The sequence below is a fragment of the Trachemys scripta genome, chromosome 2 (genome assembly GCF_013100865.1).
Source record: "Trachemys scripta elegans isolate TJP31775 chromosome 2, CAS_Tse_1.0, whole genome shotgun sequence".
NCBI classification, from domain to species: domain Eukaryota; kingdom Metazoa; phylum Chordata; order Testudines; family Emydidae; genus Trachemys; species Trachemys scripta.
This window is the reverse complement of record NC_048299.1, coordinates 164202031-164225107: the sequence shown is the minus strand read 5'-3', so window position 1 is coordinate 164225107 and position 23077 is coordinate 164202031. Positions and strand designations below refer to the sequence as shown.

Here is a 23077-nt window from a genome sequence, read left to right as displayed (position 1 = left end):
CCCCCCCCCCCCCCCCCGGGCCCCCCCCGCGTCCTCGGGTGGGGGGCCCCCCCCCCCCCCCCGAAACCCCTGCGACTTCGACTGGGTGAGTCCTGAGCCCCCGGCACCGACCCTCTGTTCCCCCCTCACTGCTTTTGCTCAGCATGGGGCCTCCTCTCTGTGCCTGGTGGCTCTGCCTAGCTCTGCTCCTCCCCCCTCCTCCCCTGTGCTTTAGTGGTTCGGTTGGTATCTCCTCTTTGAGCCATGTTGACTCTGCTCACCCCACCCTTTCTTTCAGCGGGAGGTGGAGATCCTCATGTTCCTCAGCGCCATCGTGATGATGAAGAACCGCAGATCCAGTGAGTCCCCCCCCACCCCTCGCTGGAACTATTCTGCAAGCAGGAGATGAGGGGGAGGGCATTCCAAGGACTGTTTTCAGGCTGGCATGGAGGGCTGGGCAAGCTTGGTCTCCATGTCAGTCAGACCCCAGCAAGGATTCTGGCTTGGGAAGCGTGGGGGGAAGGTCTGGAGGGGGTCTGGCTGAGGAGGTCACGTGGCAGGATTGGGGAGATCCTAGGGCAGCTCTGTCCCAAAGCCAGTGCGATGAAGTTATGGGGTCAATGTATGTTGGTGTCAATCCAGGGGGCAGGTACACAGGAGGTGGGGGACAGTCTGTGTTGGACGTTCCACATGCACCTCCGCTTCTCCCTAGACCGGGGCATTTGTCTGGGGCTGACCATCACTGCCATCTCTCTCCCCCAGTCACCGTGGATCAGCACCTGGGGAACATCTTCATGTTCAGTAAAGTGGCCAACGTAATCCTCTTCTTCCGGCTGGATGTGCGGATGGGGCTGCTCTACCTGACGCTCTGTATAGGTGAGATGCCACCTCGGGGACATGCGGCTGGCTCGGAACAGAATCAAGTCTGTACCGTACCCTCTCCGCGCTCCGAGCCAGGTCGCTGTTCTACCGTGCTAGATGCTGCCCGTGCAGTGAGGGACGGTCCCTGCCCTGAGGAGCCGCCTATCTAACTAGACCAGCCAGACACGATGGGAGAGAGGATTGTTACTGAAACATCGCTGTGCCTACCCAGCATCTCCGATCCCACACGCCCTCTGAGCTGCCTTATGTATTTCGGGGGGGGGGGGGTTCAGTGTAGCCTTGACTCTGAATATACCGGCTCTCAGCCATCAACTGGCTTTTTAAATGCCGCACCCTTTTATGCTGGTAAGTCCCTATCACTTCACAGGGGAAGGTCTCGGGCTTCCTCTTGGTGCACTGTTTGGCTGGAAGCTGTTCATGCTCCCCTGTCCCAGAGGGGAGTAACTGCCAAGGCCGGGGTCCCACCTCTGCAGTAGGGGCCTGTGCAGATCGCTGCTGCTGCTAAGACCATCTTCCCGGCTTGTCGCTCTGGCTGCTTCACCCCTCTCCTTGCATGTCTTCTTGGCTCCCCTTTCCCCAGCACCCCAGACACATGCACCTGGTCTTCCCTTTCAGGGTCCTTCACAACCTGTCCCCACCCACCTATCCTCTCACAGGCGATCATGGTGTTCCGCCCCCCAGCCAGCCCGTGGTCCCAACCTTCATCACTTGGCTGTTCCATTATCAAACAGGCTCCTTCATGCTTTCTCCCCTGTTGCCCCTCCCGCTTGGGAGGAACCACCCATCAACATTCACAAAGCTCCCTCCTCAGACCTCTCCTTTGCTAGGAAACCCACACAAAGCTTGCCGTAGACTAGGTGGCTGGGGTGCAGAGACCACCGCCGACCATGCTGGCCGGTTCTGACTCATTGCTCCCTGCCTCTACCCAGGTCTTGTCTTAGATCACAAGCTCTGTGGGACAGGGATTGTTGTCTGGTTCTGTGTTTGTACAGCACCTAGCACAAGGTCCTGGGCCATGACTGGGCTACTAGCGCACACATTATACAGTCTGTGTCCCTGCCGCGCCTTAGAGTGAAACCAAGCTGTCGTCCCTTGGCTGAGCCCTCCGTTCTGAGATGCACCATTGCTTTCTGTGTGAGTGCGTTCAGCCTCTTTCCATCCTGTCCTCCTGACTCTGGAGCTGCTTGGGGAAATCCCCGGTAATACCCCCAGGGGAGATGTGATGTCCCCAGGTCCTCTGTGGGGGGTAGGGGTGAACAATACCCACTTTCTAATGGAGACTCGCTTCAACCTTCACTACGCTGAGCTCCCTCTCCCTCCAGCATTCCTCTGGGTGAGAACCAGTTCTCTGACCTGCTGTGACATGTGGCCTTTTAGTGACTGCTGGCAATTGGGAGACAGGCTGGCTTGGTGGGTTCAGCGCTAGGCTGGGAGCTCTGCCCCAGCCCACTGTGACCCCAGATGGGTCACTGCCCTTTTCAGTACTTGGAGATCTCCAGGTGAAAAGTGCTGAGTGGTGTTCCTGGTGGGCCCAGCTGTTCCCCGTGCTGTGTGGCGTCCACTCAGACAGCCGTGTTTCCATGCAAACACATTGCTTCCTATCTCAATGTACCGCACGTTACACCATTACCCATAAAACAGCCACCTCCCCCCTGCATCTCAGCCACCCTCCCTGCTTTGCTTGTATCTGCCAGGGTGTGAGCTTGTGTGTTAAGCTTTGCCTCAAGTGTGAGTATTGGAGCCACTGGCAGCCTTGTGCATTTCCACTGCTCCCTAGCCTCCAGCCCTTCAATTCCTTCCCCTTGTTCCCTACCTGCTAACACATGCATCCCCTGGCTGGCTTAACCACCCCACATTTGGAGAGCTCAAACTGTAAGGAGGCAGTGTTGCCTAGTGGATAGAGCACTGGAACAGACCTCAGTTCTTTTCCCTGCTTGGCGGCTGGCCTGCTGCGGCGCCTTGGACAAGTCACTTCCTTGCTCTGAGCCTTGGTTTCCCCATCTGCACAACGGAGAGACTGCTACTGAATTCCATTGTGAAGTGCTTTGAGATCCACTGATGCAAAGCGCTATAGGAAAACTACATAGTATTATAGAAATGTAGGGCTGGAAGGGACCTTGAGAAGTCATCAGATCCAGTCCCGGTGCTGAGGCAGGACCATGTAAACCTAGACCATCCTTGACAGGTGTTTGATCAATCTGTTCTTAAACGCCTCCAGTGATGGTGATTCCACCACCTCCCTAGGAAGCCTATTGCAGAGCTTACCTACCCTTAGAGTTAGTTTTTTCGTGATAGCTAATCTAAATCTCCCTGGCTGCAGATTAAACCCATTGTCCTACCTTCAGTGGACATGGAGAACAATTGATCCCCATCCTCTTTATAACAGCCCTCCATGTATTTGAAGACTGTTATTAGGTCCCCCACCTCCTCCACTCATCTTTTCTCAACACTAAACATGCCTAGTTTCTCAGGTTTTCTAAACCTTTTATCAGTTTTGTTGCTCTCCTCTGGACTCTCTCCAATTTGTCCTTATCATTCTGAAAATGTGGCACCCAGAACTGGACACAGGACTCCAGCTGAGGTCTCACCAGTGCCAAGCAGAGCAGGACAATTACCTGCCGTGTCTTGCATCCGATACCCTATTAATACACCCCAGAATGAGATTAGCCTTTTTTGCACTGCATCACATTGTTGGCTCGTGTTCCATTTGTGATCTACTGTAACCCCTAGATCCTTTTCAGCAGTACTATCTCCTAGCCAGTTATTCCCCAGTGTGTAGTTGTACATCTGATTTTTTTTCCCTTCCTGTGTGTAATGCTTGTCTTTATTGAATTTCACCTTGTGGAATTCAGACCAATTCTCCAATGTGCCAAGGTCATTTTGAATTCTAATCCTGTCCTCCAATGTGCTTGCAGCCCCTCCCAGCTTGGTTTCGACTGCAGATTTTATATGCATACCCTCCACTCCATTTCCAAGGCATTAGTGAAAGTATTGTATACTGCTGTCCCCAGGACTGACCCCTGCGGGACCCCACCAGGCAGGCTCTCCCAGTTTGACAGCGAGCCATTGATGACTGCTCTTTGAGTATGCGCTTTCAACCAGCTGGCCACCCACCTTACTATAATTTCATCTAGACCACATTTCCCTAGTTTGCTTAGGAGAACATCATGTGAGACTGTCAAAAGCCGGATTAAAATCCAGGTATATCACATCTATCACTTCCCCCCCATCCACAAGGGCAGGAACCCAGCGTGAAATGCTTTATCCAACCTTCCCGTAAGGCCACAGAGCAAGCAAACTAGTCCTGGAAACCAGACGTTTGATTTCTATGCCTGCCTGGGCTCCCTGCCCCCTCTCCTCAAATCTGCGTCCAAGCCTTCAAAGTGCAGCTAGGCACAGCAGGCCCAACTCCTCACCTGTGTGTGCGCACTGGGGGGTGAGTCTATTTTAAGCCCGGGTTTAGGGTTGATGAGTAAATAGCTGCTGGTGTGGGGGTTCGTACAGGGTGAAGTGACTCGTGCTGTGATGTGTGTGTGCTTTCAGTGTTCCTGATGACCTGCAAGCCGCCTCTGTACCTGGGCCCAGAGTATATCAAATACTTCAGCGATAAAACCATCGACGTGAGTATCGGCTGCCCCATAGCCCCAGGCCACCATTCACACATGGGCTGCTGTGGCTTGGGGACCAGCTTCGGTCTGCAGTTGCTGATCTCTACCCTGACCTGCAGCCCACACTGTGACCCCAGGGAGGGGGCACTGGGCTGGCGGTGTTGGGGCTGTGGCCCCCGTGGTACCTGTGATCGCAGGCGGGGCGTGGTTCCTCCAGCTGACTCTTCTGCCTGTGCCGCAGGAGGAACTGGAGCGGGACAAGCGGGTGACCTGGATTGTGGAGTTCTTTGCCAACTGGTCCAATGAATGCCAGTCGTTCGCGCCCATCTACGCCGACCTGTCTCTCAAGTGAGTGGTGCCCAGCCTGTAATTCGGTGAGTTGGGGAGGGGGAACTCCTGCCTCCCCCTTGGCTGAGGCTGCCCCGGGGGCAGGGAATGGAGCTGACCCAGCTGGGGTTTGTGGTGGAGGATTCAGCCCAGCCACGTGCTCTTGCCCCCATGCTCCCCTCCCATGCATTGGGATCTCCCTGCACTAACTGCCTCTCCCCCCTCCCTCCCCCAGGTACAACTGCACAGGGCTCAACTTCGGCAAGGTGGACGTGGGCCGCTACCCCGATGTCAGCACCAGGTGAGTGGGTCCAGGCTGCCGTGAGTAACTAGATCAGTCTCGTGCCTCCAGAATGTGGGCAAAAGTGGGCTAGTTCCACTGCCCCACCACTGCCCATCCCACCCCAGCCGATTCAGCAACAGCCCAGCCACGAGGATGCTGAGGGTCATTGCTTCACACCGGGGGTCTCTTCTCTGCTGGGATCCCCCTGGAGGGATATGGCTGTGCTGGGAACCAGACCTGCTTCCCCAGCTGGAGTGGCCCTGGGTAGTCTACTCCCCGCTCAGCCCTGCTTCAGAGAGGTCCTGAAATTGATGAGCTCTGGGAGTCTGCGTCCCTCCTTGCTGGCTTCGAGCCCTTGGGATGTTCCAACTACAGAGACTGTCCTGTTAGCTTGGATTGAGGTGGGGGTTGTTGCCCGGAAGCGGAGTCTTCCCCTTTCCCTCTAGCCTGGGGGGCTGGGACGTGGATGTGTCTAGGGGCAAGGAAAGAGCAATGCAGAGCCTGAGGAGTGAATGGGGAGAGGGGTTGGGATCGCTTGGTGCTCCAAGGGGTCACTCTGTCCGTCCATCCCCACAGGTACACAGTGAGCACCTCACCCCTCACCAAGCAGCTGCCCACCCTGATCCTCTTCCAGGGCGGGAAGGAGGTGATGCGCCGGCCGCAGATCGACAAGAAGGGCCGGGCCGTCTCCTGGACCTTCTCCGAGGTGGGATGCGTGGGGACACGCTGTAGGGCGAGGGGCATGTGTAATCCACTGCCCTTCCTGGGCTGCTGCAGGAGCTGCCTAGTTCAATCAGTGCTCTTCCCTGAGCACTGGGGCATTGGCTGTGTTGCACCAGCCATGGGCTGGATAGGGCCATTCTCTCTGTTGGGTCCTTCCCCTGCTGAGCTCCTGACCTGGGCCAGAATTCTCGTCTTAACCCATTTCCTGTGAGCGGGGGAGCTTCCTATCCACCATCATGACACCCTCCCTCTCCCTCTCCCCCCCCCCCCCCCCTCCCCCCCCCCCCCCCCCCCGGAGCTCCCTGTTCCCCGCTGCGACATGACTCTGGGCAATCTGTACCCAGCCTGCGGGGTACCCCAAGCTGCCAGCGGCTGGCCAGACCTATGGTGTTGCCCCCTTCCTCCTCTGTTCCCGGCAAGAGGCTGTGGCCTGCAGCAGGCCCAGGCAGTGGGCTCGCAGGAGGCGGTGGCAGGGCATGCGTTGAGATCTGTTTCTGTGCCGCAGGAGAACGTGATCCGGGAGTTCAGTCTGAACGAGCTGTACCAGAAGGCCAAGAAACTGTCGAAGCAGCGAGACGAGGGGCCCAAGGAGCCACTGGATCCCCTGGTGGCCAGCACGGAGCTCCCCAACGGCGAGAGCAAGAAGGACAAATAGACCTGCCTCGCTCCCTGTAGTTGCCCCCCTGCCCTCTCCCGGCAGCTGTTCCATGGTGCCCAGCACATCCTGTCTCGAAGACGGTGACGGGGGGAGCTGCGTGAGGGAATCACCACCCTCCCCCTGGGGCTCAGCCATGCCCCAGCTCCCCAGTGGGCCATGCTGGACTGTTCATGTCTCTGTGGCATCTTATTTATTCCTGTTCCTCTCTGGCATCACTTCAAGAACTGGCTGCTGATTGGCTGCAAGGGGTGGGCAGTGATTGGTCCAGCAGGGGCTGGGGGTAGAATTCCACTAGGACTCTAGAGCAGCTGAGTTGACGGGTGCCCCCTCTCCCGGTTGAGTGGAACCAGTGGGGGTGTGGGTGGAGAGTGTGGACTTGACCTGAACCAGCTTGGGGTGGGGGGGTATTGCTGATGGGCCTAACCACTTCTTCCTGGAAGATATTCTCTCCTCCCCCCTTTTCTGTTTGGGGGTAAGGAGGTGCACGGGAGTCTTCCCAGCCCTACGGTGCATGTGTGGGGTGTAGGTCAGGTCCCCATTGGACCTGTTCTCCCCCATGGCTTGCAGGGGAGGGCTGTTGGCTAACCCAGTGGCTGGGAGAGAGGAGCTGGAGAGTATGTGCCGCTCTGGGGTGGCAGAGCCGCCTGCGCGTGTAACTCTCTGCCCAGCCCGGGGCTGGTGGGAACTGGACTCTGCTGCTCTGGAGGACTCCTAGCCAGTGCCTGACTTCTGCCCCTCCCCCGCTGAAGAGCCAGGCCACTACTAGTTTCCTTTCCCTTCCTTCCAGCTGGTCTTGGTTTAACCCTTCAAGTGCCAAAAGTCCACTCCTGGGGCAAGGAGGGCAGGTGGTGCCAGGCTGAGTGTAGCCCCTGAACTCCTTGTGAGCTGGAGGGGGGTGGAATTGACGGGTTGGCCCTAGAAGGGCTCCCTGGTTCTGTGCCTGCAGCTGCGTGGGCCACTGCCCCTCCTGAATCATAGCAAGGGGCTCCTCATTCCAGCCCTGAGGGGGAGAGGCGGTGGTGGTGGCTGAGCAGCTGTGGTGCTAGGACAGATACTCCATGCTTCTGTTAATCATCTCTTCCTGTGACTGTGTCTGTAATAAACCACGCTAAGAATGAACCCTCCCTTCCCTTCGCTGTGTCCTGTCTCCTGGGGCTGGCTGGATATTCACCGAGCCATTGCTGGTCTCAGCTGGCCAGCCCTGGCTCCAGGGAGCTGCCTCCAGCCGCAGGTGAGCTCTGTGCTGGTGGCTACAGCCCAGTTAAAGAATAGCTGTTCTAGGGTTCCTACCCTGTGGGGTTGGTCCTGCTCTGAACACAGTACCAGTGGGGGGGGAGGAAGAGGCTCCAGAGGGGGTGTTGGGGTTTGGTTGCAAACTGTGATCTGAAAGGTCTGCATCAGGACTCCCTGGCTGGGGCGATGGTACCACTGGCAATGGCTCAGTGCAGGGGCGACAGGCCAATGCCGCCTTTTTGTACACGTCGGGTCCAATACACCCGAAAGGCCCAAGTGCCCCTGCTGCTCACAGGCGCTTAACGGCTGCTGGGAATAACCCTGCATGGCCACAGCATTTGGGTGCATGCGACTGTGAAGAAACTTGCCCTGCTGGAGATGGCAGTGCAGCACGGAGGTGTCTACTGGACACTGCTCTAGGGAAGCTGATGTTCCATGGGCCCTGTCTGGGCACTGCCGTGGAGGAGCACGCAGCACTGAGGTCCTTGTTGGGCACTGCTGTAAGGAAGCTCTCAGCACCATGGTCCCTACGGGACACTTGCAGCCCTGCATACTGCGGTTGCTGGGGTCCCAGCTGAGCCCTTGGGACCTGCCCTGCGAGGCAGGGTGACCAGACAGCAAGTGTGAAAAATTGGGATGGGGGTGGGGGAGTAATAGGAGCCTATATAAGACAAAACCCCAAATCTCGGGACTATCTGGTCACCCTACAGCGTGGGAAACAGCTGGGCCCAGGCCTGATGCGGACACCAAGGCGCGGTAGCCCAGCTTGAGCTCTGATTGGCTGCAAAGAAACCTCATTAATATTCAGAACGTTGTGTAACAAATTCGGGCAGGAACCATCCTGCAGAAAGCGGCGGGGGGGAGGCTGTGCAGTAAAAAGCGCCGCATGTGGTTTCATTACAACGCTGCCCTGGCTGGAGCCTGACGCGGATCCGCTCACGCTCAGCGGCACCGGGGACAGAGGCAGGGCTGGCTCAGCTGAGGCCTTTCCCCACTATTATTTCCCCCGGTTCCCCCTCGCTGTGGGGTCGAATGGTTGGGAGCGGGGCACTTTCCTCTGCCGGGCTGGCCCGCGTGGCTGCGCGGAGGTGCAGCGTGGGGCCCTGGCTGTGGGGAAGGCGGTAGGTCTCTGGGGCGGGCCTGTGTCTGTGCTGCCCGCCGTGGGTCTGGTGTGTCTTGGCCTTGGGGCTCCACTGCTCCGCCTAGACCCCCAGCGCTGGGATGCGCAGGAAAGAAACGCTACTGGTACCACTTGCAGGAAGTGGGTGCGGGGGGGGCGCTTTACCCACGCCTCGAGTCTGGCCTCTAATCCCGGCGTCTCCCCGTCCGTCTAGTCCTGGCCCTCGCCTCTTTCGCCTTGTTGGGGCCCCCTCAGTCCTGCCCTGCAAACATGCTGGGGCCCCTTGACCCTGCCCTGTAGTATCTCCCCACCCTTGCTGTTCTAGGCCTCTCGCCCCCCTGCCTCTTGGTTTCCATTGTCCCTTGAAAGTCTCTCCACTTTGTGCCACATCCTCTCCCTCCCCCGTTATTTCTGTGGCTGGGTGGAAGGGGCCTGTGGTCCTGCCTCTAAGGGTAGAAGGCACCACCGTGATGATGTATCCTGACCCCCTCTGAATAACCCAGGCCCGAGAACTTCCCTGGATTAACTCCTGTTCCAAAAACATCCCATCTGGACTGAAAAATACCCAGAGATGCATGGTAAGGGGCTCTTGTTTGTTCTCCCAGAGCACGATGGCCCCTAAAGTGAGGAAGAGGAAGGCAAAGGAGCCTGAGGCAAAGGCTGTGAACTCTGAGGACGTGAAGGCGAACGCCGGTGTCGATACACTGCCAAAGAGGTCACGGGGTGAGGGAAGTCGGGGCCCTGGACCCCGTGTGGTTATTGAGCATTGGTGAGTCCTGGCCAGTGCAAGAGGATGGGTGTTTTTTAAGCCCCAGCAGGGCTCATGTCCCTGTGGAGGGTACCAGGGATGCTCAGGTGGTGGATGGGGGCCAATAGCTGGCAGGAGGGGGCCTGTCTGTGGAGAGGAAGGGGAGGGTTATCTTGGGGGGACTCAGTCTGAGACACTTCCAGAGGGGGAGCAGGTTTGGGTGGTGGGGGCACAGGCACTGGGTTCGGGGATGTGGTCATGGATCAGGCGGGGAGTGTGGCATTACTCGACATGGGGCTGGTTTGCTAGCAGGATGCCCAGCCCCGCTGACCCCCATCACCCCCCACCTCCCCCGCAGTAAGAGCTGACGAGTCTACGGGCGCAATGCCGATGCTGTGAGCCAGGCACTGCGCCGCGCCGTCGCCAACGTGGTGGTGGAGATCAACCCTGAGACACCGCGCAGGAACAGCTTTGAGGTGTCCCTGGTGAAGGAAGATGGAAGAAGTAAGTGCTGGAGTTTCTGTACAGCAGTGCTCAGTCAGGGTGCAATGATTGGGGGCGGGGGGGCGAGCCAGGACAGGGCAGTGCCTGGGTGACTGCACACTGGGGTAGGGATGCTCACGCGTCCCAATTTGGCAGAGGCTGACATGGTGAGCGCCTCATGCGGAGTAAGCTACTTCACGCTTAGGTTCCTAAATGCATATGTTGTATCCCTTTCTCCCACCCTTTGTCTGACTGTTCAGAGCTCTGTGGGGCAGAGATTGTGCTGCAGTGTGGGCCCAATTTTAGTTGTGGCGGGGGGGGGAGGGGTCTGTGCAGTGCCTGGTACATTGGGGGGCCCCTGAACTCCATCAGTGGGGTCTGTGCAGTACCTAGTACATTTTGGGGGGGGGGAGGGGGGTCTGTGCAGCGCCTGGCACAATAGGGGCCCCGATCTCGCTCAGTGGGGGTCTCTAGGGTCTACTGCAATACAAACCAATGGGTCGCATCCCACCCGTCACCACCCTTGCCTTGTTGTTGGGGTTTCAGTGGTGGAGCTATGGAGCGGCATTAAGAAAGGGCCGCCTCGCAAGCTCAAGTTCCCTGAGCCAGAGAAGGTGGCTGATATGCTGAAGAGCAGCTTGGTCTAACGCAGAGCTACACCGAGGTGAGTTATTCCTGCTCCAAGACCGGTCCAGCAGAAGGGATGGCCACTGGAAATCCGAGGGAGGAGGGAAGAAGTGACTGTAACTAGTATGGTTGAGATCTGTGTGTCTGTCAGACTCCAGCACAAACCCCCTCAGCTTGCGCTTTTTTTAATTGCCGGCACCACCTGGGCTCCCCCGCACTATGGCCAGTCATAAAGGTCTTGCAGAGCAAACTACACTCTGAACGACCCCTGTGCCACCTCCTTGTCCTCCGTAGCCACGCCCTAGCGTCAGGGTCAGCAGATGATGCACGAGGAGGAATAGAGTCCAGCTTGTGCTCTCCAAGCGGTGGTGTCTCTGCAGGGCTAATGGGAGCCGAAACACACAGTTGTCACTAAAGACAGCAGATCCGACTCCATGCACCCGGGGTCACTTCTGGAACCCATGTCCAATCAAATACCGGCTAGGGGGCATGTTGCCTTAACTGGACATGCTGAACTTGGCAGCAGGCTAATGCTAGGGATGTGAGAACGCGGCTGTCAGAGCCTCAGTCCATTCCAAGCCCGGAACGCCTCGAGAGGAAAAGCTAGTCCAAGCTGCGTTGGCTTGTTCCTGTGAGGGTGAAGTGTCTCCTTTCTCGGACATGGAAGCAGGGCTGGATCCATCAAAAATGCCTTGTGGTGGGGAGGAGGTAGCGGTGCTTCAGCGCCATGCTCTGTATTCCAACTGCTGAGCAGAAACCCCATCCACCTCATCGAGACCCTGCATGGTCTCTCCCCCATGGTGGGAGCCCTTTATCTGGGGGGGCTAAGGTAATATGAGTGTATCACAACACACCTGAGAATCCAGGTGCTGGGCTAGTACACTGACCTCTGGACCGCCCTTCCTCTCAAGGAGCTGTCACCCCTTAAGTTGGCAGGCTTGTCAGTGGCTTAAGGGTGACCTCAGTGTGACTGCTGCTAGCCAACAAGCTAATGCAGGTCAGTGTTTTGGGCCCAAATGACTGGATGCTTAGTGCAGGAGTGAGGTGGCGGTATATCATTTCCTGTGTGAACAGCCAAGGCTGACACCTCTCTTTCTCATCCCGGCAGCCGGGTCTAGGACCCATCCATTCCTTGTGTGGACCGGAGCATCCATGATGAGGCATGATGAAGTGGGGGAAGGGGCCAATGGTCAAACCTCAGTCATGTCTCTGAAGCTGCAGCTCTTCCCACTGGGAGTGGTGGGCCAGATGATGCCACTCTGTCCTTCGCTTCTGCTCTCACAACCGTCCTCTGGCCTTCCTTAGCAGATGATCTTTCACTGTTTTGTGGTTAGACTTCTTTTTGTAATAAAGCTTCTAAAAAAAACGATTTGTAAGTGGCAGCAAGGCGGGTGAGGGGTCAGAGGTCACCAGGCAGGCTGGTCAGCTGGACTGCACCTTCTCCTGCCACTATGTTGCACAGCTTACAGCCATCAGTGGAGAGCCCCCCTCCAGGACATGCTCATGCATTCTGCTAGGTATCTTGCCAGGTGTCCTGCTCCCTGCAGGAGGGAGGAAACGGCTCCTGGCAGTTTGCACTGCATGGCTAGGAAAGCAGGGTGGTGCAGTCCATGTAACAGAGAGCAAATCCAGCAGAACGAACAAGAGGCAAATACAACCATTTATTTCAAACAAGCCCCACCCTCTCACGCTCCAGGCTCTCCTTGCTATCCCGTCTTCTCCATTGCTAAAGGGGCTGGTGCAGCACGTGGTCGGTCCCTGCAATGAGAGAAGTGGAGGGAGCATGGCACAAAGCCCACATGCTTCCTGGGGTGGGGGGGGGGGGGGAGAGATGAAAATACATGCTGATGTTAAGGGTAACAGATGTTCTCATTAGGACAGTGATGCGTGAAGATGAGCACTAAGTAACTATGGAGCTGGTGTTCTTTGTCAGTGGAGGGATACATGTGCTGTGGGAAGCAGCAGGGAAGAAAGGGGAGCTGGGTAGTAACAGGAGAACATCAACTCTGGAGGAGATGCACAACAGGTCAACGGGGTAGCAATGTGATCATGGGAAATGAGGGACAGTAGCTTTGCCAGGCAGGAGTGGAGTTTGCGCCTGAGATAGCCGTGACTCCAGGTAGGTAGGCTGGTACCACTGCTGGCCAGATATTTTGCAAAACTAGAATCCTGGTTGCAGCCTTAGGAGCTTCTAATAGTGCTCCACCAGCATCTGTGGCCTGTGTCCCCATGGCCAGGCTTAGGAAGGTTAAGATGTTTACGTACATAAATGTAGTGGCTTAAGCTAAATGCACAACGGGCAGGAAAGAAAATGAAGACAATTAGGCAAGGCCTATCCTGGGTGCCAGCACTGGGAGGTGGGAGTGTGAGCTGCGAGCACTGTTAGCATCACCTTTAAAGAGACTCTACAACACACAGGGGTGCGGACTACCACCCCCAATGGATACTTCCACCGTTTGATCCATGTTGGGCCCATTCATTCCCTTCTCTCGCTGCACCCACACAACTGCCTTGTACTTCAACAAAATGTCCGTGGGTCTGAAAGTGGCTGTGACAACAGAAAAAGCGGCTTCACCGTGTGCAGCCCCTCAGCCCTCTGTCCCAACACAGGTGGAGGCTGGGGGACTCCAGATGACTGGGAAGGGCTGTTCTCTTTCCACCCCTCGCCAGCCTCCTCCCCTCCAAACACAGGCTGCTCAGCAGAACTGAAGCAGTGGTAAGAGATGATTCAACCACAGAGGTCAGCAGAGCGCCAACAAAGTAGTAGGTAACACTGGGGCCACCCCGTTCTCAGTCCTAGTGCACCATCGAGCGACCAGTGCATTTCTTGTTTAAATCCCAGTGACATCCCTGTGTATGGCTCAGCCCCCTCCCAGAATTAACGGGGGGAGGGGGGAGAGATGCTGCACCTCCATCCTGGCTTCAACCCAGCTGTGCCCTCCAACTGATCCCTGTCCCCCCCTTGCAGAGCGGTGGGAGAGATCTTCCACTATCAGGCTCTGCAGAGCTTCCCCACTCCAACAACCTGATTCATTTTGTTACTAGCAGCTTCCCATAGTCAGTCTCAGCTATGACAGCTACACCTCGGTGGCCGGCTGGCTTCCATAAGCCAGACTCCCTCCCCCTCTGCTAGAGACCACTAGTTCAGAATGTCCACTTCTTCATCAGACTCCGAGGAGGGGTCAGGCCTGACGCAGGTGCTGCCAGCAGGTACCAGAGCCTCCTCAGCGCCAGCCATGATGTCTATCTCGTCACCCTCCGGACTGTCCGGGGGCTGATGGTCCAAAGGGCCATGCTTTGGGCAGCTTTGGGGCAGCCCCCAGGGTGCCTGAAACTGGGACCCTGTCTCCATCCCAGCAGCCTGGGTGGTGCAGAGTCCCTGCCCTTTCCCCGCGCTGCCTTCCGCAGGAACACGGGGCAGTGGGCCCGACGGAGCCTCCCTGCTGCCAGTTGCCAGCTGTGGATGCTGAAGAGTCTGGGGGCTGGCAGGTGCCAGGGGCACTGGGCTGCATGAGGTGGGGTGGTGACCGCTGGAGAGAGCTCTCCTGGGTGCAAGATGGCCATCTGCAGGCTGCCCCGCAGGATCCCCATCTGCAGTGCTAAGGGCGGAGTGACCACCCCCCACCTCCCATCCTGGCAGGGGGCCCTTCCCTGGGTCGTCCCACTCTGGCCACAACTGCACCTCTGGGGGATGCCACGCCTCGCCTGCTGCAGCAGCACCCACGGGTGTTGTATTTGGCCCACGTGAGGGGCCCATGGAAGGGGCACAGCCTGCTGTCCCTCCTGGCCCAGCAGTGCCCAGACCCTCCACGCCACTGCCTGATAGCAGCAGGTCCAGCATCTGCTCCAGCGGGGCTGAGTCCCCAAACTCCTCACTCTCACTCAAGGGCTCCAATGCCGCCATGTCCAGCTCGTAAGGGTCCCTGCAGCCTCCTCTCCCATCTGAGGGCCCCTGTTCTACCATCGCCTGCTCAGGAAGCGGCACAGCCTCCAGCCTTCCAGCCAGCAGCTTGGTGGAGCTGGCTGCCCGCGTCTCTGGCAGCTCTGGCCAGCGCGTAACGTTGTGCGGTCCGGAGCTGGGCGGGGAAGCCACACGGGAGGTGCTTGTCTCTCCCACGGTCACTGGGGCTCCTTGGGGCTCCCTGGCTGGTGGCTCTTGTACCACCTCCCAGCAACTCCCGTTGACGACCTTCCTGAGCTTCACGCTCCCCACGTGCCCCTCCCCTGGGGTAGTGTCTGAGCCAGAAGCCGATGTACTGGAGCTTCGCTTCCTGTTGCTGGTCTTTGGAGGCACAGGGAGGCTCCCAGCATGGCAAGAGGGGCTGGCCTGCTCTAGCCCACCTGCTTCATCCCAGCCTGGGGTCTTCTGCCGCCAGAGGCGCCGGATGGAGGTGGGGGTCTTGCCGGGTGCTGCAGTGGGGGGTGCCTTTGTGGCACAGGCATTGTGGGGAGGCGGCAGTTTCGGGCGGCTGAGCTTGATCTTCCTTGGCAGCGGTGAGCAGTCTGTGGTGCAACCCTCGCTGGGAAAGGCCTGCTCAGCGCTCCTCTCGCCCGGTGACCCTTCAGCCTTGCCCAGGGGGCTCCCCACACCGAGGCTCCTGTCTAAGCCCAAGGAGCGGCTCTGGGTTCTCACGTTCCCGGTCTCCACAGGAGCCACCGCACCCTGCATCCCCGGCTGGGCTCCCCCGTTCTGAGGTACTACAGCCTCCCAATACTTGACGCTCTCCGCCTGACAGGCGGTGCTGCTGGCACGTACCCCACCATCACCCAGGGGCTTTGCCGTACGTTGCTTGCCTGCCCCCAGGGGGTGGAATGTCCGTGGGGTGGTGGGAGCCGGCGGACAGGCCTGCGGCACGACACTAGCAGAGATAGGAGCCAGGCTGGGCGGCTGTAGGCACTTCCGGTTCAAGCGCCGACCCAGCACCTGTTTCACCAGCTTCCCACCCTCCAGCTGCAGCGACTCCAGTTCTGCTACTTGGAACTGCCGGGCGGCAGCCAGGATATCCCGGGCCTCCTCCCGGGACACTTCCATCTCCGAGGTGTATAGGAAATCCACCAGCTTCCGCAGAGTCCCGATCTTCAGACCCCGCAGCTCCAGCACCACTTTGCACCCTTTGGAGGGCATTTGCCTCTCCAGGCACTCCATGAAGAAGGGACTGCAGGCGGAGAGAATGCAGCAGTGAGCCGGGACAGCCTCTCCTGCAAACAAAGGAGTGGACCATCAGTGTCATAGGTTAGCTGGGCTCCGCTACTGCATTAGCTATTACTACCCTGTTCCAACCCCTTTAACAATGGTGCTTTATTGGGTTTGGGTTGGCCTGCTCTGTGCTGCTCCAGTCCCCAAATCCTCTCAAGAACCCTGCTGTGTGTGGGACTCGGCTCCTCTCTATTCGGTATTAATAAACCTCACTTATGCAAAAGGGCAGTTCACATTTTAACTACCCCAAAGCCCTAGTATCGCCAACCCACAACAATTCAAAAATCAGGAGTTGGACCCCACCCCAAAAATCATGAAATTGGCTTAAAATCGTTATTTTTATTTGCCTTCTGATTTCAGAACCTTTCGGGGGTCCTTGCTTCACCTTTTCAAGCTTTCTTCCACAAGCACAAGGAAGGCTAGAAACACACGTTAAAAAAAATTAAAGCAAAGATTTTCTTCCTCTCTTCCAATTCCCGCAGCCGGGGCTATAAGAAAAGCACCAAATATTGCAAGACTCGTGATAAAAAATCACATGAGTTGGCAACTCTTCATTAGGGTTCCTGAGGCAACTCTAACTCAGCCTGCTTATGCTGGGATTTGGTTTCATTCTTGTCTGAGGAGAGATCATATCTCCATGGCCCCCTCTCCAGCCTTTCTCCCCCGCCCCCGACAAAGGATGCCACTCCCCGAGTCACTTCTTAGTAGCAAAGACCGTGCTTCCATTTCATACCAGGTGGAGGGTTAATTCAAGTGGATGCTTTTATTTCTGAGGTTCCTTCCACTGCTCCAGTTAACTGCATCGACAGCCAAATAAAACTAACAAACCCCACTCGAAATAAAATTAAGTTGTCTGCTTCCTTTAAAAAAACAAGCCACCCACACTTTTCTCCGTATCCCTTTTCTATCCCATGACACATGGTCCCTGAAGAGAAACTATGCAAGGGAGGGGCTCTGGGGAGAGCATGCATAAGCTACTAGGGAGGCCTGAGTGGTTCAGCACTGGTCCTGGGGGTTGGGGGCAGGAGGAATACTGGATGAGATCGGTGTCCCAGGATTAGGTCTGTCCTCTTAGGCATAGAGTGTCTGGACTCTGCCCAGACCCAGTGGACTGGAAAGCATGTGGGATCCAAAGATTTGGGTCCAATCCAGCAGTCTCATGACTATCCACAAAGGGGAGATTCAGACAGACCTGTGCCCTGGAGGAGCAGTGATTTTATTGAGAATGTATCCACTTTTCTGGGTGCCTCTCCTGCTGCCTTGAACCCAGCCAGGACCCCCAACCCAGCCTCTCCCTAGCACTGCTACTCAGGGCAGCTCGGAATACTGTAAGGATGGCCACCTTGGGTGCACCCATCTTTGGTTCTTGAGGACGTCCAGCCAGGAAGTTGCTCCAAACCCTCCCCTCCAGAAGGGGCAGAGAACCATAGGGGCAGGTACAATGCTGCCAGAGTTTTCAGTATTTCAGACTTCAACCAGGATGTTATCTTAAAGGAGGGATTTTATTTTTCATTTAATTTCCTCTTTCAAAAACCACCTAAGAAAGAGCACATTGAGCACTGGCACATCAAGGCAAATGTTATTTCAGCGAGGGACTGACAGGCATGTCTCTAGCTACAGAACAGCTGGTTTATGTGTCTCTGGAGTTCCATTCGGACACAGCCAAAGCTACCAGCCAGCAAGAAATAAAAGCTTCCTTACATACAGAAACAAACAATATACAGTATGAGCAAGACAGTGAGATGCATGGCCATGTTCCCCAAACACACACACTCTCTCGTGTCCATAACTAGAGTCCTGGGTCTTGGTTCACACTCTGTGTGCACCATCTGCTAAAAGTAAGATTCTGAAACAAAGGGCCAGGGAAACATATGGAAACCTCACTAATTCGAAGGATGCCACTCCCAAGACACTTCTTCTTAGCAGCAAAGACAGTACTTCCAATGAATATTAAAAAAATTAACTTTGCAGAGCAGCGGGGACTTTGCTTATAGATGCAATGAGATAGGAGGCTGTTGCTTGAAACTTCCCCTCATCCAATGAAAGTTTAAACAGAATAACAAGACACTTACAAAATATTACTGAGACAGTCACCCCCACGCTTAACAAATCAGGAAGCTTCAAGATTAGTTTGATTAATGAGTCAGAGACTTTCACAGACCAAAATATGCTCAAGTTGTCAGCTGAACATGAAGCAGCTGAGGGCAAAGTTCATATAAAATGGTCTCGCAATGCTCCAACCAAGGATGTACACTTAATTTCCATATGTCTGCTGACAGATAGCTGGCACCATGTAGGAAGGCTGCTATTTGCAAAATTTGCTCTTTGGAAGGACTTCCACTTTTGTGCAGACCTTTTTCTACTTATGATTCCCAAACATCATCAAGCCCCTCAATGCCGCCTATCACACAAGGCCGCATCAGTATCACGGTCCCCAATGATCCAACAGCCACTGCAAACAGCAAACCTAAGGGCCAAGCGTACCTATAGCGCCCTTTATGTTAAAATGTAACTACATACTCATGTATAATTAATATTCTCTGGAAATGTACATCAAATCACATCATTAGGGGCCCGGGCAAGGTGACAATTCAGCAGATACAAGAAAGGTGGGTACCAATCCCCTCTTTCAGGTTACCTTCTGCCTGCAGGATGACATCACAGAATACATCTGCCCTCTGCTGGCGATGGAGCTGCAGGAACGCCATGCGCAGGAGGCGGGAGTTCCGATAGAGAATCTTAGAACCGGCCACAGGGGAGCACATGGCAGCAGAGCCTCCCGCTCGTTACCAGACACCAGATTCCCTGCAAACGGAACACAGTCCTGGGAATACAGTCGGCTCTACCTAGCACAGCTCCCTTGGTGGATTTGGTACTATAAAGGGGAAAGACTGGAGGCAGGAAGTGAGCCTATGCAAGCTTCTGCCAAACCATCTCCCCCTGGAAGGGCAGTGACTGTTATAAACTATTTTATTCCTGGCTCAATGATAAATTGGGAGGGAGTCAGTGACGAGCCACAAGGATGATTAAGGGATTGGAAAAATACACCTTAGAGTGAATGACTCAAGGAGCAAAATCTATTTATCTTAAAGAGAAGGTTTAAGGGTGATTTGATCACAGGTTATGAGAACTACCTGGGGACCAAAAATCTGATAATTGAGGGCTCTTCAATCTAGCAAAGATCTGATAAGTTCCAATGGCTGGAAGTTGATGCTAGCCAAAATCAAACTGGAAATAAGGTGGACAATTTTAACAGTGAGGGTAATTAACCACTGGTACAACTTACTATGCCTTGTGATGGATTCTCTACCACTGGCAATTTTTCATTCAAGATGGGATGTTTTTCTAAAAGATCTGTTTTGGTTCAAACAGGAATTAATTCAGGGAAATTCTCTGGCCTGTGTTATACAGGAGCTCAGACCAGATTGTCACAATGGTCCCTGCTAGCCTTGGGATCTATGTATTATCCATGTGCTACTTTCCCTGAGGTAATGTTGATATATTTAACTAGCGGGGGCACGGAGCACAGACTCTCACAGAAAAGAGTATTGAATGGTACTGAAATATGATATTTTTTCCATAATTCAGTACACAGCCTGTCACCTCTGGGTCACTGGCCCCCACCCAGCCAGCTCAGGGGATTGGGGAAACAGATAGGGAGTCAGTCACCAATGGGCACTGGTTCCAACCCGGCTCAGGGTTGGGGGAACTGGATAGCTCACAGACTGCCACGTGGAGTCTCTCACCACCCTTCAGTGAGGAAGTGGATGACTTGGCTTGGGGAATTAGCGAATGGGATAGAGAACTTCCTCTCTAGAGCGGATTCCAAACCAGCCACAGGTTGGGGCAGGGAATAGCTGGCTTCAGAGCATCAGGGAATGGGACAGGCAGAATGGCTCCACCATTGCAATACTCAATTGTCTCAATAGACTGGCAAGTAGGATATGGACCTTTCCCTATATGGCCTTATCTACACTCCGAATTGCAGGCAATTCTCCCCCCATTTGTCTAACGCCACCGCTGCTCCACCGGCCCTAGCAATGGTGGGAGCACTACGGTCAGCCACCATCATGACTCTGTTCTGAAGTAAGTCAGATGACTCAGGGGTAAAAACGCAAGCAGGTCTACAATAATGTCTCTGCTGCTGCCACCACTGCTTGATCAACAGTGCAGATACAGCCTAGGCCATGAGGACAGAGGAGACCCAGTTCAATTCCCTGCTTTACCACACACACCTGGTGTGACCTTGGGTAAATCACTTAGCTTTTCTGTGCATCAGTTCCCCATCAATACAATGGGGACAACTGCGCTGCCCAGCTTCACACGGGTGTTGTGAGAACAAATACATTAAAGGTGCTCAGATACTAGAGTGATGGAGTCTGTGTAATTAACTAAGGCCTTGACTACAAGGGAAAGTTTTCTGCTGTATCCTAAGGTGTGAATTTAAACCAGCATAGTTATACCAATTATATAATTACAACTGATGCACACCTGGGCACTTTAAGGGCTGCTCTACAGTTTTTGTACATGGCAGGGGTGTTTTTTTTTTAACTGGCAGCGTTATACCAAGACAATACCTAGCGTGGATGGAGTTCTCCCTGCATAGCTTATTCCCTTTCCCATACAGGAACAGCTAGAAGCACTTTTATACTGGTATACTAATAGGTAGTCTTATACAGGGCTTTTCGTCAGTAGATCTCACAGGAGGTCAGTATCATTAACCCCATTTTACAGATGGGGAAACTGAGACACGGAGGGGTGAAGCGACTTGCCCAAGGTCACCCAGCAGGCTAGTGGCAGAACCAGGAATAGAATCCAGATTTCTCAAGTTTCAGTCCAATGCTCTATCCACTAGTCATAAATGCAGCCACACAAGGGCTCTGTATCGCTTTAACTATACCAGTATTGTTAAACTGATACTTGTGTGTGTGTGGACAATGGCTTATTCTGGGGCGAGGGTGGCCTTTGTTCAGTTTAGCTTATGTTGTTCAGGAAGGTGTTCCTGCTTAAACAAACAACAACAACAAAAAAGTCACTTTTATACAGGAATAAGAGTCTACACAGGGCACATCATCGATATAACTGTATCAGTATAACTGGCAAGACTTTCCCACATAGACAAGCCCTGGACAGATAGATATTGTAGGCAGGGCGAACCACTATAAGCATCCATTTTTGCTGGTTCAGCTTTCCCTGGTCTCAAAACAGGGATAAGCTCTACCCATACAAACTATCTATCCCCGGTAGTCACACGGCACCCATCGCAGCAATATCTGATTGCTTCACAATCTTTATTGTATTCAGCCTCCCAATATACCTGTGAGGTTATCCCATTGTACAGATGGGAAACTGAGGCTGAGGCTACACCTAAAAACGTAGGTAGACCTAGCTATGTCGCTCAGAGATATCAAAAATTCACACCCCTGAGATATAGTTAAGCCAATTTAAGAATTTTTCCATCAACCTACCTACCGCCTCTTGAGGAGGTGCATTTACTACAGCAGGGATCGGCAACCTTTCAGAAGGGGTGTGCCTAGACTTCATTTACTCACTCTAATTTAAGGTTTCACGTGCCAGTAATATATTTTAACATTTTTAGAAGGTCTCTTTCTATAAGTCTACAATAGAAAACTAAACTATTGTTGTATGTAAAGTAAATAAGGTTTTTAAAATGTTTAAGAAGCTTCATTTAAAATTAAATTAAAATGCAGAGCCCCCTGGACCGGTGGCCAGGACCCGGGCAGCGTGAGTGCCACCAAAAATCAGCTCATGTGCCGCCTTTGGCACGCGTGCCATAGGTTGCCTACCGATGTACTACAGTGATGAAAAAACCCCTTCTGTTGCTGTAGTAAGCATCTACACTGCTGCGGTATCGCTTGTAGTGAAAACAAAGCCTAAGTCACTTGCCCAAGGTCACACAGGGGGGTTGTGGCTAAGCAGGGAATTCAACCTGGGTCTCCTGAGTGTCCTAACCACTAGAGCATCCTTCCTCTCATGGCTTTACCAGTGCAGCTACCTCCATGTCTGTAATTGGAGCAAATCTCTAACTAGTCCTAAGCTCCCCTCACATTTTAGTGTCAGACACCTTCAGTGCTGAGATGTAATTAGACACTGGTTTGTTACCACCAACCCCTGCTTGTTTTCTTTCAGGGATAAATTGCCCCACCCCGATCCCCACCCCCTTTCTGCTGCTGAGGCAGGGAGCAACAGTAATGGGGTACCTGTTATTTAGGTTAATGGAGTGTGCACAGGGATGTTGGAAAGCTGGGGGCTGCCAAACACTAGGAATCTTAAGAGCCACCCGGGTGTGGTGGCAGCATTGAGGATGGGAGCCAGTCAGAGACGGGACAGGTGCTGCCAAGACACAGATAAGAAACATGGATGTTTCAGCATAAGAGGCAAAAGGATCCCGACATTCTTTTGGCCACAGACCCCTCCCTCCCCTCTCCAAATACACAACACATTGTTCAGAGAGTTGTAACCCATGCAAGGGGCTTCCCCTCACAACCATTCCCTGCTACTCCAAAAAGATCCACGTTCCTTCTCCATTCCAGTACACCACCCAGCTCCTGCGTTGAAGGGGGTCCATTCCCTCTTCATGATTAGCCCCCACACGCTAAGGGAGCTCAATTCCCCCCACAGCTGCCTCTCATACACAAGGGAGGACTCCATTCCCCCATAGTCGCCCCTCACACACATACTAAGGAGAGCTCCATTTCCCCTCACATACTAAGGGGGGGCTCCCTTCCCCCCCCGTTCCCCCCACTAAGGGGGGGCTCCATTTCCCTCCCCCAACTGAGACATGCTCTATTCCCTGCACCCCAATCATCTGCCTCCTGAACGGTGCCCACCGACCCCTCTCTGCAGCACTCCTTTACTGCTACTGCTGCAAACGCCAGCTCCTGCAACACTCAGCACGAGCCCCTCCCTAGCGCCTGCACGCGCGCCACGCCTCCGATGGAACCTTCCCCGGGAAGGGACGTGGCTCCTCCCCCCCCCCGCCGAGCCCAGTAACAGCCCTTTCATTGGCCAGACCCTCCGGCCAATCACAGTGGAGGAGCTGTTTTGGCGGGAGGAGTTCGAAGGGAGCCGTTGCCCCTGAGGAGAATGGCGGGTGGGAGGGGGGGAGTTTGCTGGATCTCAACCCAGTGAGCCGGGGAGCTCCAGGCCCCACCCAGATCCCAGCTCCTGCCAGTCAGTGCCCACCCT

The 23077-nt window shown here is 54.8% G+C and overlaps 3 protein-coding genes across 6 annotated transcripts in view; 2 read left to right on the top strand and 1 right to left on the bottom strand.

Annotated features, from left to right (window-relative positions):
* The window catches only part of TMX2 (thioredoxin related transmembrane protein 2), a 12915-nt gene extending 5331 nt beyond the window's left edge, over positions 1 to 7584 (top strand). The window contains exons 1-8 of one of the 2 annotated variants that reach the window (XM_034762174.1): positions 71 to 85; positions 278 to 338; positions 742 to 855; positions 4405 to 4481; positions 4711 to 4817; positions 5032 to 5097; positions 5656 to 5785; positions 6308 to 7584. In XM_034762174.1, coding sequence (XP_034618065.1) covers positions 296 to 338; positions 742 to 855; positions 4405 to 4481; positions 4711 to 4817; positions 5032 to 5097; positions 5656 to 5785; positions 6308 to 6457 — 687 coding nt within the window. In that variant the 5' untranslated portion in view covers positions 71 to 85; positions 278 to 295 and the 3' untranslated portion in view covers positions 6458 to 7584. Of the gene's footprint in view, positions 1 to 70; positions 86 to 277; positions 339 to 741; positions 856 to 4404; positions 4482 to 4710; positions 4818 to 5031; positions 5098 to 5655; positions 5786 to 6307 lie in introns of those variants that run through there. The other variant, XM_034762173.1, reaches the window with a different exon arrangement.
* A 944-nt stretch (positions 7585 to 8528) lies between these two features.
* SELENOH (selenoprotein H) lies at positions 8529 to 12037 on the top strand. 3 transcript variants are annotated; one of them, XM_034762180.1, is made up of 5 exons: positions 8529 to 8656; positions 9419 to 9582; positions 9920 to 10065; positions 10591 to 10708; positions 11780 to 12037. In XM_034762180.1, exons 2-4 carry the CDS (start codon positions 9425 to 9427, stop codon positions 10689 to 10691), a joined length of 405 nt encoding a protein of 134 aa, XP_034618071.1. In that variant the 5' UTR covers positions 8529 to 8656; positions 9419 to 9424; the 3' UTR covers positions 10692 to 10708; positions 11780 to 12037. The 3 variants fall into 3 exon arrangements, with proteins under 3 accessions (XP_034618071.1, XP_034618070.1, XP_034618069.1); XM_034762179.1 differs by lacking the exon at positions 8529 to 8656 and adding an exon at positions 8663 to 8814; XM_034762178.1 differs by lacking the exon at positions 8529 to 8656 and adding an exon at positions 8810 to 8938.
* Positions 12038 to 12528: 491 nt separating this feature from the next.
* Positions 12529 to 22786, bottom strand: BTBD18 (BTB domain containing 18). The gene is made up of 4 exons (XM_034759550.1): positions 22724 to 22786; positions 22090 to 22222; positions 18507 to 18673; positions 12529 to 15870 (listed from the first exon to the last, which is right to left on the bottom strand). Exons 3-4 carry the CDS (start codon positions 18631 to 18633, stop codon positions 13811 to 13813), a joined length of 2187 nt encoding a protein of 728 aa, XP_034615441.1. The 5' UTR covers positions 18634 to 18673; positions 22090 to 22222; positions 22724 to 22786; the 3' UTR covers positions 12529 to 13810.
* Between the last annotated feature and the right edge of the window lie 291 nt (positions 22787 to 23077).